The sequence below is a fragment of the Pelobates fuscus genome, chromosome 4 (genome assembly GCF_036172605.1).
Source record: "Pelobates fuscus isolate aPelFus1 chromosome 4, aPelFus1.pri, whole genome shotgun sequence".
In the NCBI taxonomy this organism is placed as follows: Eukaryota; Metazoa; Chordata; class Amphibia; order Anura; family Pelobatidae; genus Pelobates; species Pelobates fuscus.
Genome location: NC_086320.1, coordinates 386,270,685 through 386,287,447, shown reverse-complemented (window position 1 = coordinate 386,287,447; position 16,763 = coordinate 386,270,685). Strand labels below are relative to the sequence as shown.

Sequence of the window (16,763 nt, the reverse complement as noted above, 5' to 3'; positions counted from 1 at the left end):
GGTCGAGTGACACAGGAGTCTGAGGGATCTTATCTAATTAATTGATGACGAGCAGCTCAGCCCTCTTGATATCGTATTAAAGTGATTAACTAGATACATTTAGTAATGTTAGTAATTTTATTCCGATACCTTACATTCTGGGTGTCCTTCACACATGCTGTATCTTCCAGTGTCGGGCGGTTGGTGTGATTGGTCAGATTGGACTACATGTTCCAGGACGTGTGGCGTGGAGATGGTGACGCGGTATCGAAGTTGTTCCTGTCCCAAGCCACAGGAAGAAGGCGCGCAGTGTGAGGGCGTACAGCAGTATTATGGGAATGTTGGGGTCCAGCTGGAGAGACGGCGGTGCCCGTCAGCCTCATTCTGCCCAGGTAGGTGTCCTGTCATTCCGCGATCACAGACAGTTGAGTAGCCTCCAACATATAAACAGCTTTTATCTTACGAATCCTTAAATATGTCAATCCCGCGGTAGGATCGCAAATGAGGGAGTCACCTAATAAAAAGCTAGAACACCAAAACTAAGAATAAAATCCCTTTCATTAGTTTTTATATTTTGGCTCTGATTAGTAGACAGCCTAATTTGGCTCTGATTGGTAGACAGCCTAATTTGGCTCTGATTGGTAGACAGATTAATTTGGCTCTGATTGGTAGACAGCCTAATTTGGTTTTGATTGGTAGACAGCTTAATTTGGCTCTGATTGGTAGACAGCCTAATTTGGCTCTGATTGGTAGACAGCCTAATTTGGCTCTGATTGGTAGACAGCCTAATTTGGCTCTGATTGGTAGACAGCCTAATTTGGCTCTGATTAGTAGACAGCCTAATTTGGCTCTGATTAGTAGACAGCCTAATTTGGCTCTGATTAGTAGACAGCCTAATTTGGCTCTGATTAGTAGACAGCCTAATTTGGCTCTGATTAGTAGACAGCCTAATTTGGCTCTGATTAGTAGACAGCTTAATTTGGCTCTGATTAGTAGACAGCCTAATTTGGCTCTGATTGGCAGACAGCCTAATTTGGCTCTGATTGGTAGACAGCCTAATTTGGCTCTGATTGGTAGACAGCCTAATTTGGCTTTGATTGGTAGACAGCCTAATTTGGCTCTGATTAGTAGACAGCCTAATTTGTCTCTGATTAGTAGACAGCCTAATTTGGCTTTGATTAGTAGACAGCCTAATTTGGCTTTGATTAGTAGACAGCCTAATTTGGCTCTGATTAGTAGACAGCCTAATTTGGCTCTGATTGGCAGACAGCCTAATTTGGCTCTGATTGGTAGACAGCCTAATTTGGCTTTGATTGGTAGACAGCCTAATTTGGCTCTGATTAGTAGACAGCCTAATTTGGCTCTGATTGGCAGACAGCCTAATTTGGCTCTGATTGGTAGACAGCCTAATTTGCTTTGATTAGTAGACAGCCTAATTTGGCTCTGATTAGTAGACAGCCTAATTTGGCTCTGATTGGTAGACAGCCTAATTTGGCTCTGATTAGTAGACAGCCTAATTTGTCTCTGATTAGTAGACAGCCTAATTTGTCTCTGATTAGTAGACAGCCTAATTTGTCTCTGATTAGTAGACAGCCTAATTTGTCTCTGATTAGTAGACAGCCTAATTTGGCTCTGATTAGTAGACAGCCTAATTTGGCTCTGATTAGTAGACAGCCTAATTTGGCTCTGATTGGTAGACAGCCTAATTTGGCTCTGATTGGTAGACAGCCTAATTTGGCTCTGATTAGTAGACAGCCTAATTTGGCTCTGATTGGTAGACAGCCTAATTTGGCTCTGATTGGTAGACAGCCTAATTTGGCTCTGATTAGTAGACAGCCTAATTTGGCTCTGATTGGTAGACAGCCTAATTTGGCTCTGATTAGTAGACAGCCTAATTTGGCTCTGATTGGTAGACAGCCTAATTTGGCTCTGATTGGTAGACAGCCTAATTTGGCTCTGATTGGCAGACAGCCTAATTTGGCTCTGATTGGCAGACAGCCTAATTTGGCTCTGATTGGCAGACAGCCTAATTTGGCTCTGATTGGCAGACAGCCTAATTTGGCTCTGATTGGCAGACAGCATAATTTGGCTCTGATTGGTAGACAGCCTAATTTGGCTCTGATTGGTAGACAGCCTAATTTGGCTCTGATTAGTAGACAGCCTAATTTGGCTCTGATTAGTAGACAGCCTAATTTGGCTCTGATTGGTAGACAGCCTAATTTGGCTCTGATTAGTAGACAGCCTAATTTGGCTCTGATTGGTAGACAGCCTAATTTGGCTCTGATTGGTAGACAGCCTAATTTGGCTCTGATTGGTAGACAGCCTAATTTGGCTCTGATTGGCAGACAGCCTAATTTGGCTCTGATTGGTAGACAGCCTAATTTGGCTCTGATTGGTAGACAGCCTAATTTGGCTCTGATTGGTAGACAGCCTAATTTGGCTCTGATTGGCAGACAGCCTAATTTGGCTCTGATTGGTAGACAGCCTAATTTGGCTCTGATTGGTAGACAGCCTAATTTGGCTCTGATTAGTAGACAGCCTAATTTGGCTCTGATTGGTAGACAGCCTAATTTGGCTCTGATTGGCAGACAGCCTAATTTGGCTCTGATTGGTAGACAGCCTAATTTGGCTCTGATTGGTAGACAGCCTAATTTGGCTCTGATTAGTAGACAGCCTAATTTGGCTCTGATTGGTAGACAGCCTAATTTGGCTCTGATTGGTAGACAGCCTAATTTGGCTCTGATTGGTAGACAGCCTAATTTGGCTCTGATTGGTAGACAGCCTAATTTGGCTCTGATTGGCAGACAGCATAATTTGGCTCTGATTAGTAGACAGCCTAATTTGGCTCTGATTAGTAGACAGCCTAATTTGGCTCTGATTGGTAGACAGCCTAATTTGGCTCTGATTGGTAGACAGCCTAATTTGATGCCCTATGTGATTACTATTTTTAAGACACCAAATTAGGGCGACATCTGCTTAATAGCACCGTAACCTGGTAACCTGTGGGATGATGGGAATAATAGCCTCTGAATTTCGGAAACAATCACATTTTTTTCTGAACTTTATCTCAATCCAAATTGCTAACTTCCACATGTCGGACGAACCGAATCAAAACGAGACAAATTCTTCGCCTGTGACACATCAAGTCATGAAATCAGTTTGTAGCTCTGGGTTTTGAATGTTTTAGAAAGGGTAACGTGTAATAACGTGGATTATTAGCATGTCGTTTTCCTCACTCTTCCCTTTCACTGTTTCTACCTATTAACGCTGTTACAGATTGGTCACGTTGATTGAGTTTCTGGATGTGAGATTATGAGAAAACATAGGAATCTATTTTTAAAAAGTAACTAAATTTGTTTTCCTCAGTGGACGGAGCCTGGGGATCCTGGGGTCCCTGGTCCCATTGTGACGTATGTGCTGGAGAGTCTGTGAGGACCAGGCAGTGTGATAGCCCCCCAGTGCGGTTTGGGGGGATTCCTTGTGACGGGGAAGCAAGACAAACACGAGTTTGTCATGACAACAGTACCGAGTGTTCAGGTACGAGGAGGAGTAAAGGGGGCTCATTATCATTTAGGGGGGACTCTTTATGGTAACTGACCTGTGTGGTGTTTATATAACTCCCTGACATTGACCTGTGTCGTGTATATAACTCCTTGACATTGACCTGTGTAGTGTATATATAACTCCCTGATATTGACCTGTGTAGTGTATGTAATGGATCAACGGGCACCCCGACTGGGTACCTCCCTTGAAGGATGCTCCTAGTGCTTCCTGAGGACTCCAAGCACTACAGCAGACACCACAACCACCGAACCGGAGAAGCATATGAATGCGTACAGCTGAACAGGAAAAGCATACAATCAGCTTACACTCCTGGCAATCAGCATACAATCCAATTCCCCCAATAACGAGACGATACTTCATTTTGAGGTCAAGCAGAACTGACTGTACTGGCACATACAGCCTCTTTTATTCACAATCCACAACCATAGTACTGCCCACAGGGTTTTACAGAACAACCAATCAATCCGTACAATACACACAGACACTCCCACACAAAATCCTCCCCTCTGCCTGTGATATAATTACTGAACACAATGGGTAATATAATTATAACAGGCAGAGAAATACAGTTTTTACAAAATATTAATAACTTCCAAAATATACATGCCATTCACATAAAACATACATTTTCATAATCAGGATGCTTGAAATGTACACATACTCAGAAATCAGGGCAAACGGTTCAGGGGTTAAAAAGTTAAGGGAAAGTCCTATTTGACCGACAGCAAGCACATTTTCATGCCCAAAAGAGTTCCATATATTTGGGCTGTGCGGTCGGTCAATTTCACACAGAAAAATGCACGAATGGGGCCGTTCGTGCAAATAGCCCAGTCTAACAGTGCGTTCGAATTGTCAAACGCACTTTGAGTCCAGTCGAAGCGTCGAAGTTCCTGAGAAGGTAACGGTCAGCGGTGTTCGTGCAAATGTGTAGCCGATTTTAGTTCCATAGATTCAGTGGCACACACCGCTGACCGCGTTCGACTAAATTAAAATGGACGCCGCCACGTGTTCGGTTTTCGAATGGCGCCCACTTCGACTACTTCGGCACTTCATCTGCATCCGAAGTGCCAATTTAAAAGTACAAATCCTTTCTCTGGGAGTTAAAGGGCCAGCAGCAGCACAACACAAATCCATTATGCCCAAATCTGGTATTTCAAGGGCCAAACCTCCCAGGGACCATAATCACATGGCAAGAGGCTGGCAAGCAGTCCTCTCCAGGCACAAGTGGCGGGGCTGGTTCCGCGACAGTGTATATATAACTCCCCGACATTGACCTGTGTATTTTATATATAACTCCCTGCTATTGACCTGTGTGGTGTATATATAACTCCCTGAGATTGACCTGTGTAGTGTATATATAACTCCCCGACATTGACCTGTGTAGTGTATATATAACTCCCTGACATTGACCTGTGTAGTGTATATATAACTCCCTGACATTGACCTGTGTAGTGTATATATAACTCCCTGAGATTGACCTGTGTAGTGTATATATAACTCCCCGACATTGACCTGTGTAGTGTATATATAACTCCCTGACATTGACCTGTGTAGTGTATATATAACTCCCTGAGATTGACCTGTGTAGTGTATATATAACTCCCCGACATTGACCTGTGTGGTGTATATATAACTCCCTGACATTGACCTGTGTGGTGTATATATAACTCCCTGACATTGACCTGTGTGGTGTGTATATATAACTCCCTGACATTGACCGGTGTGGTGTATATATAACTCCCTGACATTGACCTGTGTAGTGTATATATAACTCCCTGAGATTGACCGGTGTGGTGTATATATAACTCCCTGACATTGACCTGTGTGGTGTATATATAACTCCCTGACATTGACCGGTGTGGTGTATATATAACTCCCTGACATTGACCTGTGTGGTGTATATATAACTCTCTGACGTTGACCTGTGTAGTGTATATATAACTCCCTGACACTGACCTGGGACCCTTTATCAATGTATACCGCCCCCAGAACCCTAACCTGACTCTCGTTTCAGACTGTGGAGGAGGGCAGATGTATTTCGAGTGCAGCAGGATGTGCCCCCGAACCTGTGAAGATCTGCAGGGGGACACGGTGTGTTTGGACAATGTGCAGTGCCTGCCATCATGTGGGTGCCCTATTGGGCAGTTTATGCAGGACGGGGCGTGCGTGGAACCTGAAGAGTGCAACTGCAAGTTCCGCAGACAGTCACTGGGTGAGATTACTGGGAGTTCTCTACCACATATGAGTTGAAAGGGGGCTTCGTGTCTTCACCCTAATAGGTTTTACACAAAAGGTTGAGTTTAGCTAAATAATTTGTCTTGTTCTAATAATGTTTTCTTCTCACACCGCTAGAAGCTTCTGATTGGAGGAACCAGTCTTCCTGGTCAGGACCTGACCGGTGGCTGAATGTCCAGCCTGGGGAAATGGTTTCCAGTCCTTGTCAGAACTGGTGAGTGACAGGAATGCTATTATGTAGGATGGCCCAAGTCTGAAATTCTAACTGAAGTGTGAGACTGCAGGAGTCTGGGGTATAAGTGTGAGATTGCAGGAGTCTGGTGTGGAGGTGTGAGGTCCGTAAAGTTCAAAATGAAAAAACTCTAGTCGGAGTAACATTCACATTGTTTCCCTCACTTGGTGTATGGTAGAGTGATGTGCATGAACTGGCTCGGAGAAACATTCACATTGTTTCCCTCACTTGGTGTATGGTAGAGTGATGTGCATGAACTGACTCGGAGAAACATTCACATTGTTTCCCTCACTCTGTGTATGGTAGAGTGATGTGCATGAACTGACTCAGAGTAACATTCACATTGTTTCCCTCACTCTGTGTATGGTAATGTGATGTGCATGAACTGACTCGGAGTAACATTCACATTGTTTCCCTCACTCTGTGTATGGTAGAGTGATGTGCATGAACTGACTCGGAGTAACATTCACATTGTTTCCCTCACTCTGTGTATGATAGAGTGATGTTCATGAACTGACTCGGAGTAACATTCACATTGTTTCCCTCACTCTGTGTATGGTAATGTGATGTGCATGAACTGACTCGGAGTAACATTCACATTGTTTCCCTCACTCTGTGTATGGTAGAGTGATGTGCATGAACTGACTCGGAGTAACATTCACATTGTTTCCCTCACTCTGTGTATGGTAGAGTGATGTTCATGAACTGACTCGGAGTAACATTCACATTGTTTCCCTCACTCTGTGTATGGTAATGTGATGTGCATGAACTGACTCGGAGTAATATTCACATTGTTTCCCTCACTCTGTGTATGGTAGAGTGATGTGCATGAACTGACTCGGAGTAACATTCACATTGTTTCCCTCACTCTGTGTATGGTAGAGTGATGTGCATGAACTGACTCTGAGTAATATTCACATTGTTTCCCTCACTCTGTGTATGATAGAGTGATGTGCATGAACTGACTCGGAGTAACATTCACATTGTTTCCCTCACTCTGTGTATGGTAGAGTGATGTGCATGAACTGACTCGGAGTAACATTCACATTGTTTCCCTCACTCTGTGTATGGTAGAGTGATGTGCATGAACTGACTCGGAGTAACATTAACATTGTTTCCCTCACTCTGTGTATGGTAGAGTGATGTGCATGAACTGACTCGGAGTAACATTCACATTGTTTCCCTCACTCTGTGTATGATAGAGTGATGTTCATGAACTGACTCGGAGTAACATTCACATTGTTTCCCTCACTCTGTGTATGGTAGAGTGATGTGCATGAACTGACTCGGAGAAACGTTCACATTGTTTCCCTCACTCTGTGTATGATAGAGTGATGTGCATGAACTGACTCGGAGTAACATTCACATTGTTTCCCTCACTGTGTATGGTAGAGTGATGTGCATGAACTGACTCTGAGTAATATTCACATTGTTTCCCTCACTCTGTGTATGGTAATGTGATGTGCATGAACTGACTCTGAGTAATATTCACATTGTTTCCCTCACTCTGTGTATGGTAATGTGATGTGCATGAACTGACTCGGAGTAACGTTCACATTGTTTCCCTCACTCTGTGTATGGTAATGTGATGTGCATGAACTGACTCGGAGTAACATTCACATTGTTTCCCTCACTCTGTGTATGGTAGAGTGACGTGCATGAACTGACTCGGAGTAACATTCACATTGTTTCCCTCACTCTGTGTATGGTAGAGTGATGTGCATGAACTGACTCGGAGTAACATTCACATTGTTTCCCTCACTTGGTGTATGGTAGAGTGATGTGCATGAACTGACTCGGAGTAATATTCACATTGTTTCCCTCACTCTGTGTATGGTAGAGTGATGTGCATGAACTGACTCGGAGTAACATTCACATTGTTTCCCTCACTCTGTGTATGGTAGAGTGATGTGCATGAACTGACTCGGAGAAACATTCACATTGTTTCCCTCACTCTGTGTATGGTAATGTGATGTGCATGAACTGACTCGGAGTAACATTCACATTGTTTCCCTCACTCTGTGTATGGTAGAGTGATGTGCATAAACTGACTCGGAGTAACATTCACATTGTTTCCCTCACTCTGTGTATGGTAGAGTGATGTGCATAAACTGACTCGGAGTAACATTCACATTGTTTCCCTCACTCTGTGTATGGTAGAGTGATGTGCATAAACTGACTCGGAGTAACATTCACATTGTTTCCCTCACTCTGTGTATGGTAGAGTGATGTGCATAAACTGACTCGGAGTAACATTCACATTGTTTCCCTCACTTGGTGTATGATAGAGTCATGTGCATAAACTGACTCGGAGTAACATTCACATTGTTTCCCTCACTTGGTGTATGATAGAGTGCTGTGCAGAACGCAGTAATGGCAGCTACTAAAGCCGGGGTCCGGTTTGCGGGTATGATGAGCTCACAGTGTCATTGCTCTGAGTCTTTTTTTCCTCACAGCTCGTGCATCAATGGAAGCCTCCTCTGTTCTGTGGATCCTCTGTGCGTTCTTGATGGTGGATGGGGTATGTGGAGTTCCTGGACCTCCTGTTCCAAGACCTGCGGAGAGGGAATACAGACTCGATCTAGAAATTGTGATAGCCCCACGCCACAGAATGGTGGCCGAGCCTGCCATGGAGCCCAGCAGCAAGAGAGAACTTGTTATCACGAGCAATGCCCAGGTAAAAGAGATAATTTGTTGTCTCATTGTATCTCCTTCAATGAGAACTGACTGAGGAGATAGTCACCAATACAATTTTGTAAATAACTCATTTGGGAAGTTTATCCAAAAATATTAAATAGAGGTCCAGTTTGGAGACACATTCACAGTTTGCTAGATAATTCCCCGTATGTATGTTTAATTTTAGTCTTACCATGGGATGGGACGATTTGTTCCTTATATTTTTTCAATAGTTGGGACTGTGTCATATTTTTTAGACCCCATAAAACAGCCACATTACCGTCTTTCTCTGTGCGCTTTAGACCCTTCTGGCACTGGGAAGGGCTGTTCAGAATTCTGTTTGTTACATATTATGTAACAGTTGAAGAATGAGTCAAAACTAGCGCTGTGTTGTAATTTAATCCCCCGTGTTACACGCAGACAGATACTGATTTTATAAGAATGAATTAAGTGGCGACCTAGCTGAGATGTCGAGGTAATCTCTAGAAGTACGGTCAGGTTTTGCCAGTTGTTTGTCATGAGTTCTGATTTTCTTCACAGAGTTGGATCCATGGAGTGAGTGGTCCCCGTGGTCTTCTTGCAGCGTGTCCTGTGGGGGAGGGGAACAGATCCGTGTGCGGGAATGTCGCAGAGAGGAGTGTAATGGAAAAGCCATTCAGAGCAAATCATGCAATAACCACGTCTGTCTTGGTGAGTGACTGACTGGCGGCAGGAAGGAGACACAGTGTCCAGTCTACCAAATAATGTCCATCGCGTAAAGAAAATACAGTAATGGACGCCACCCTTACCTCACTTGATCAAAGAAATAGAGAAAACTGTAATCTTCTAGGATGAGGCTAATTCATTTGATCAGGGTCTGTTTTAGTGTGCTATTCAAGCCCTTTAGTACAATATAATGAATGGTCCAACATTCTCTCCAATACGTTCAGCAAATTATTTATTCAGCGCTTACTGTAAGTGGCACCATTTCGACTTCCGAGATCTCCCCACATTCCACAGCTTTCAAGTTTTCTATGAGCAAACAGACAGTGGGGACACCTGCTGGTTAAACTGCAGATAACAGCCTCCTATTCATTTCTGGCCATTTATTAGACTATAGCTCTACGAGAACAGTTCTTATATACAGATAAAACTCATCGCAAATAAAGCAAAAAAACACATAGGTCTCAGTGTAATATTTCAGGGTAAGCTTTTTAAATAATCTCAATCTGTTAGAAGAAACAATCATTTATCTACAATAATTCCAATCGACTTAAATGGTGACTGGACATAAATCATTTCAAACATCAGATTATGATAATTAGAAAAATGTATCCAAAAATATTAAATGGAAGCCATAGATGGGTATGCAGTCAGTCAATAAGAGAACCGTGTCCCACAGGATTCACTTCATGGCCAGCAGCATCTCCTACCAAGCTGCAATAAGAGAACCGTGTCCCACAGGATTCGCTTCATGGCCAGCAGCATCTCCTACCAAGCTGCAATAAGAGAACCGTGTCCCACAGGATTCACTTCATGGCCTGCAGCATCTCCTACCAAGCTGCAATAAGAGAACCGTGTCCCACAGGATTCACTTCACAGCCAGCAGCATCTCCTACCAAGCTGCAATAAGAGAACCGTGTCCCACAGGATTCACTTCATGGCCAGCAGCATCTCCTACCAAGCTGCAATAAGAGAACCGTGTCCCACAGGATTCACTTCATGGCCAGCAGCATCTCCTACCAAGCTGCAATAAGAGAACCGTGTCCCACAGGATTCACTTCATGGCCAGCAGCATCTCCTACCAAGCTGCAATAAGAGAACCGTGTCCCACAGGATTCACTTCATGGCCTGCAGCATCTCCTACCAAGCTGCAATAAGAGAACCATGTCCCACAGGATTCACTTCATGGCCGGCAGCATCTCCTACCAAGCTGCAATAAGAGAACCGTGTCCCACAGGATTCACTTCATGGCCAGCAGCATCTCCTACCAAGCTGCAATAAGAGAACAGTGTCCCACAGGATTCACTTCATGGCCAGCAGCATCTCCTACCAAGCTGCAATAAGAGAACCGTGTCCTACAGGATTCACTTCATGGCCAGCAGCATCTCCTACCAAGCTGCAATAAGAGAACCGTGTCCCACAGGATTCACTTCATGGCCAGCAGCATCTCCTACCAAGCTGCAATAAGAGAACCGTGTCCCACAGGATTCACTTCATGGCCAGCAGCATCTCCTACCAAGCTGCAATAAGAGAACCGTGTCCTACAGGATTCACTTCATGGCCAGCAGCATCTCCTACCAAGCTGCAATAAGAGAACCGTGTCCCACAGGATTCACTTCATGGCCAGCAGCATCTCCTACCAAGCTGCAATAAGAGAACCGTGTTCCACAGGATTCACTTCATGGCCGGCAGCATCTCCTACCAAGCTGCAATAAGAGAACCGTGTCCCACAGGATTCACTTCATGGCCAGCAGCATCTCCTACCAAGCTGCAATAAGAGAACCGTGTCCCACAGGATTCACTTCATGGCCAGCAGCATCTCCTACCAAGCTGCAATAAGAGAACCGTGTCCTACAGGATTCACTTCATGGCCAGCAGCATCTCCTACCAAGCTGCAATAAGAGAACAGTGTCCCACAGGATTCACTTCATGGCCAGCAGCATCTCCTAACAAGCTGCAATAAGCAAACCGTGTCCCACAGGATTCACTTCTTGGCCGGCAGCATCTCCTACCAAGCTGCAATAAGAGAACCGTGTCCCACAGGATTCACTTCATGGCCAGCAGCATCTCCTACCAAGCTGCAATAAGAGAACCATGTCCCACAGGATTCACTTCATGGCCAGCAGCATCTCCTACCAAGCTGCAATAAGAGAACCGTGTCCCACAGGATTCACTTCATGGCCAGCAGCATCTCCTACCAAGCTGCAATAAGAGAACCGTGTCCCACAGGATTCACTTCATGGCCAGCAGCATCTCCTACCAAGCTGCAATAAGAGAACCGTGTCCCACAGGATTCACTTCATGGCCAGCAGCATCTCCTACCAAGCTGCAATAAGAGAACCGTGTCCCACAGGATTCACTTCATGGCCAGCAGCATCTCCTACCAAGCTGCAATAAGAGAACCGTGTCCTACAGGATTCACTTCATGGCCAGCAGCATCTCCTACCAAGCTGCAATAAGAGAACCGTGTCCCACAGGATTCACTTCATGGCCAGCAGCATCTCCTACCAAGCTGCAATAAGAGAACCGTGTCCCACAGGATTCACTTCATGGCCAGCAGCATCTCCTAACAAGCTGCAATAAGCAAACCGTGTCCCACAGGATTCACTTCATGGCCGGCAGCATCTCCTACCAAGCTGCAATAATAGAACCGTGTCCCACAGGATTTACTTCATGGCCGGCAGCATCTCCTACCAAGCTGCAATAAGAGAACCGTGTCCCACAGGATTCACTTCATGGCCAGCAGCATCTCCTACCAAGCTGCAATAAGAGGGCTGTGTGTAGCAGGGACTGTATATTGTAATAAAATTCATTACCAGCGGCTGCAATTTGCACAAATGCTGACATAACAAAGAACCCGCTATATCACATGCCACTGATCCGTGCAAACAAAAACATACTCCGATGATTTAAAGGAATGTTAAAATGTATAAAAATAAAACCAGATACAACATTGCAATTCAGAAATGTATTGAATGGTACCTGGTTATAATAAAACCCAAAATACAATCAGTGTTAGAGAGCATATTTCTAACTTACACTAGAGGGCGCCAAATGCCACCTTGAAAGTGATAAAACAGGCAGGAGATATATAAATAAATCAATTAACGCTCTTGAATCTTAGTGATCAGATAATAAAGGAAAGAGGAAGAGATCACAGTATATTAATGACAACAGTAAAAGCCAATAACCCTCACAAGGAACCGCGCACTGATCTGTAAAGAACACTGCGCCCAAACAAGGGCTTAACGTGCAAGCTGCTCTCACTGGTAAAACCAGCCCTTCCAGATCCCAGGCGGTCCTTTCAGATAGGGAGACCTCTGGTCTATAAGAAGATCCTCTGCCACCTGCAAGCCAAGACCACCGCTCAATGCGGTTTCATCCCGCCATGTTCAGGACTTCCTCAGGAACAAGTTTTAATGTTTAATTGTGTCATTAATAAATATACTCTTCCCCTTATATGAGCACTACAAGCTTTGTTTGTAGTTTGTATTTAGTTATCAACCTGGAAAAAGTGCCCTGACTATGCAAATTCCCTTTAGTGCAATTCGAGTAACTGGAATTATAGTCAAAAAACATAGAATTCCATAAAAGTATAGAAATTTCTGGACTTTTATAAGAAAACAAATTGAATGCAAACGTCCAGATTCCGGGAGTACTGTTTTCTGACTTCTTTTGCTGTGAATTGAACTGCAGAATAATTAAATAGCCGGTCTCTGTCCCTGGGAGAGTGCCACATGATCCACGGCGGTCTTCCCATTACCAATACAATGTAGAGAGAATTAGGAAAACATCCCCAGGTCCTCTAGGAGACCCTATTAAACCAAGACCCTATTAGACCTGCTTAGCGCCCCCTCCCCTTTTCACACCATGTTTTCTGGATTACTCTATTTAATGTAACAGAGTGGATGGATACCTCTCCTATTATAGGTGCTAACTCCCAAAAAAGTGCCAGGTGGGTGCCCAGCTACCCTTTCACTAACAGTGCCCATGAAACTGCTGCCCAGTCTGTGATGTATTAGAAAATGCCAGATTAGCACCTGTGCTCCAAATGTTTCAAGTGGAGAATCCGAGAAATAGTGGGGGCATGTGTGTGTCCATTCACCGTAGAAGTCCTCGCGGTCTGTTTATCCTTCTCCCTTCACCTATTCTTCCAGTGATATTCCGTTTATATTCACTCAGACTCAGATAGGGATGACATACCATTTACTAAACTGGATGTTAAACTGCTGCTTTCTGACCTCCAATACCCGTCTGAACAGAAGTCTGCTTTATGTATGAGGAGTAATGTAAAAATCTAACCGCTTTCAATCCTGAACAAACATATGATGGGTAAATTATTATTATGCCATTAAATAGTGAGTTCATTTTAGGGTAATAAATACAACTCTACAATGTAATGTTATCCATTTAATTGGCAGATGTGGGGTGTCCTCCAGATCGACTGTACCAAGAATGTGGACTTGGCGATGGTTGTCCTTATAGCTGTGCCCATCTCACCAACCAGGTGGAGTGTTTCCCAGAAGGATGTGAGGAGGGCTGCCACTGTCCTGTAGGAACTTACTTCCACAATGGCTCTTGTGTCACGGTCAGTCAAAGTACTCCCTTGTGTACAATGTCTGTCCTCCTGTATCAATCAATGACGTTACTCTCCGAAGGCTTTCTATTCCCATAATATGGTCACTCATCCGGGTTCATGTGGTGTATTCACTATCTTCCTCTCACAGACAATCACACTCTTCCAATTCTTGGAATTCAGACACAGTTCTCTGCGAGAATTCATGATGGTCTTCTTCTGTCATATCAGTAACCCCACTATATGTAAACCCATCACTATGGTATTTCTTATACAGCCTCTAGTTTTACTTTATTATTAAGAAATGTTACTGAGTTATAAACCACAATGTAGTTTGACGGAGATATTTTTCCATAAAATCCCTCATATATCAGTATCAGTGAATGTGTTCCTCTAGACTGACTAAACTCAATTTCAGTCAGCATTGGCCTTAGAGTCGATCCAGCATGAAAGAAAACAATTGCTGTCTGAACTAAATGTCCATTAATCAGGCAGATCTCTTGCTTTCTTCAGGATTGTCCCTGTGTGATAACGGATGAAACTATACAAGGGCTGAAGGAGCATTCTTCAAATTCACACATTATTCCTGTGCTGACCACAAGCCATGGATTTCAAATCACAGTGGGAGAGGAGACCTTGCCCGGAGAGAAGATCCAGCATGAATGTAGCTCTTGGTACAGAAACATATATTAATATTTTGTCTAAAAAGTACATGATTATACAGCAAGTCAGTCCATCAATGAACATGGTGTGTTAGTTGGTTTGTCATGGTCATGGTGTGTGGGCTTGGTCAATGGCAATTTTATGTGTTATGCTAATTGCTCAGTTGGCTGTTTTAGTTGGCTTGGTGGGCTTAGTGTATTACTAGGTGTGTCCTGTGTGTTTGTGGGCACATTTGGTGTTGTAGTGGGTGGGCTACGTATGTTAGTTAATAGTTAGCTTGGCATATTTTTTTATAGGTTGGCTTTGGGTTGTAGTAGATGAATTGGATTGGTGTGAAAAAATGGTGGGCTTGGTGTTGTAGCAGATTAGTTGGGATTGGTGTGTTAATTGGTAGGTGTGGTGTTGGTAGATTTGATGCCTTTGATTTTGTAGCAAATGGATGGAAATGGTGAGTTAGGTAGTATTGTTGCATTTGGATGGCATTGTTGTGTTCGTTAATGGAATTGTTGTAGCAGATGGGTGGGTTGGTGTGACAGGTAGGGAGCTTGGTGTTGTAGTCAGTGGGTGAGATTGTTGTGTTAGTTAATGGATTTTATGTTGTAGCAGATGTGTAGGATTGATGTGATCATGAGTGGTATTTGTGTTGAAGCAGTTGGGTGGTATATGTGTGGTAGGGCGTAGACTAGGTGTAATAACAGATGTGTAGGATTGCTGTGATCATGAGTGGTATTTGTGTTGAAGCAGATGGGTGGGATATGTGTGGTAGGGCGTAGACTAGGTGTAATAACAGATGTGTAGGATTGATGTGATCATGAGTGGTATTTGTGTTGAAGCAGATGGGTGGGATATGTGTGGTAGGGCGTAGACTAGGTGTAATAACAGATGTGTAGGATTGCTGTGATCATGAGTGGTATTTGTGTTGAAGCAGATGGGTGGTATATGTGTGGTAGGGCGTAGACTAGGTGTAATAACAGATGTGTAGGATTGCTGTGTTAGTCTGTGGGTAGATTGACCTGGTGTGTAATTTAATTTTGTTAAAGTTTTTTTTTCTGCTTCTCAATGTAGTACATGTGAGAATGGACACATTAATTGCACCTTTGCTTCTTGTCCACTGGATGGAGGATTCTCCTCATGGAGTCCGTGGAGTCCCTGCTCTGTGTCTTGTGGTGGGCTGGGCAATACGACCAGATCACGGAAGTGTTCAAATCCAGCACCAGCCAAAGGGGGCAGAACATGTGAAGGACCAACTACTGACATCAAATACTGCCTGACGCCAGAGTGCATAGGTTCGGAAATGTCTGCTTCATCCAGAGCCCAAATCTCTAACATCTCTTATCCTGTGTCTGTATCTCTCACTCAAACTCAATCACTTTCCCTCTAGGAATCTGTCTCAGTGTTCCTCTCTTAATATTTTTGGGGAAACTTTAAAATTATTTATTATTTTGAAAAACATTTTAATAGTTTAATATTAACCATATATAACAACTGGTGAGGAATATTCTCTGATTCTTTCAGATATGATGGGACCGTCCGTGGAGCCTCCTCCTGATGGCACAGGTAGAATTCCAACATTTGGGAGAGGGGGGGAGGAGGCATTTCAAACAATCTGTTTGACAAACATTTCAAATTATTTATTTACAGAAGTCAACATTAAAATGAATGGACATTTTTGTAGATAAATCATTTGAAAAGCTTTAAAGAGTTAAACTGATTACTAAACCTGGTATAATTTACATTATGCAATATACAACTTCCACCTAAACACCGGTGGGAAATTAAATTAACGTCATTTTTGGATACTTGCTTCCCTCAAGTTACCTCCCAAATTGGTAACTGTATATGAGATAGAATACAAATAGAATAGGGATCCCGTTTGTATCACTAAAACATAAACATAAAATACAGCATAGTGTGATATTGTTATAGCCTTATTAATCGCTCAACGCTTCAAGGTTGCACTCACTGATTGATGGTGTAAGTAAAGCCTTCAGGGTGCCTGCCCTATGGTCGGGGGGTATGTCCTGCTGTTGGTAATCACGCCAATCTGGAAATCAGGAAATCCACACACTCCAAATGGTTGGATGTAGAAAAAGGATCAATTTGCTTGTTTTTTTGAAATCCAACGTCTTTATGTTT

At 43.5% G+C, this 16,763-nt stretch overlaps 1 protein-coding gene across 1 annotated transcript in view; it reads left to right on the top strand.

The window, feature by feature from the left end:
- The window catches only part of LOC134609506 (SCO-spondin-like), a 267,787-nt gene that overhangs the window by 181,822 nt on the left and 69,202 nt on the right, over positions 1-16,763 (top strand). The window contains exons 76-85 of the mRNA XM_063453166.1: positions 171-371; positions 3,346-3,516; positions 5,558-5,755; positions 5,896-5,992; positions 8,467-8,687; positions 9,227-9,376; positions 13,810-13,976; positions 14,478-14,638; positions 15,693-15,913; positions 16,143-16,184. Of these exons, the coding sequence (XP_063309236.1) occupies positions 171-371; positions 3,346-3,516; positions 5,558-5,755; positions 5,896-5,992; positions 8,467-8,687; positions 9,227-9,376; positions 13,810-13,976; positions 14,478-14,638; positions 15,693-15,913; positions 16,143-16,184 (1,629 nt within the window). The remainder of the gene's footprint in view (positions 1-170; positions 372-3,345; positions 3,517-5,557; positions 5,756-5,895; positions 5,993-8,466; positions 8,688-9,226; positions 9,377-13,809; positions 13,977-14,477; positions 14,639-15,692; positions 15,914-16,142; positions 16,185-16,763) is intronic.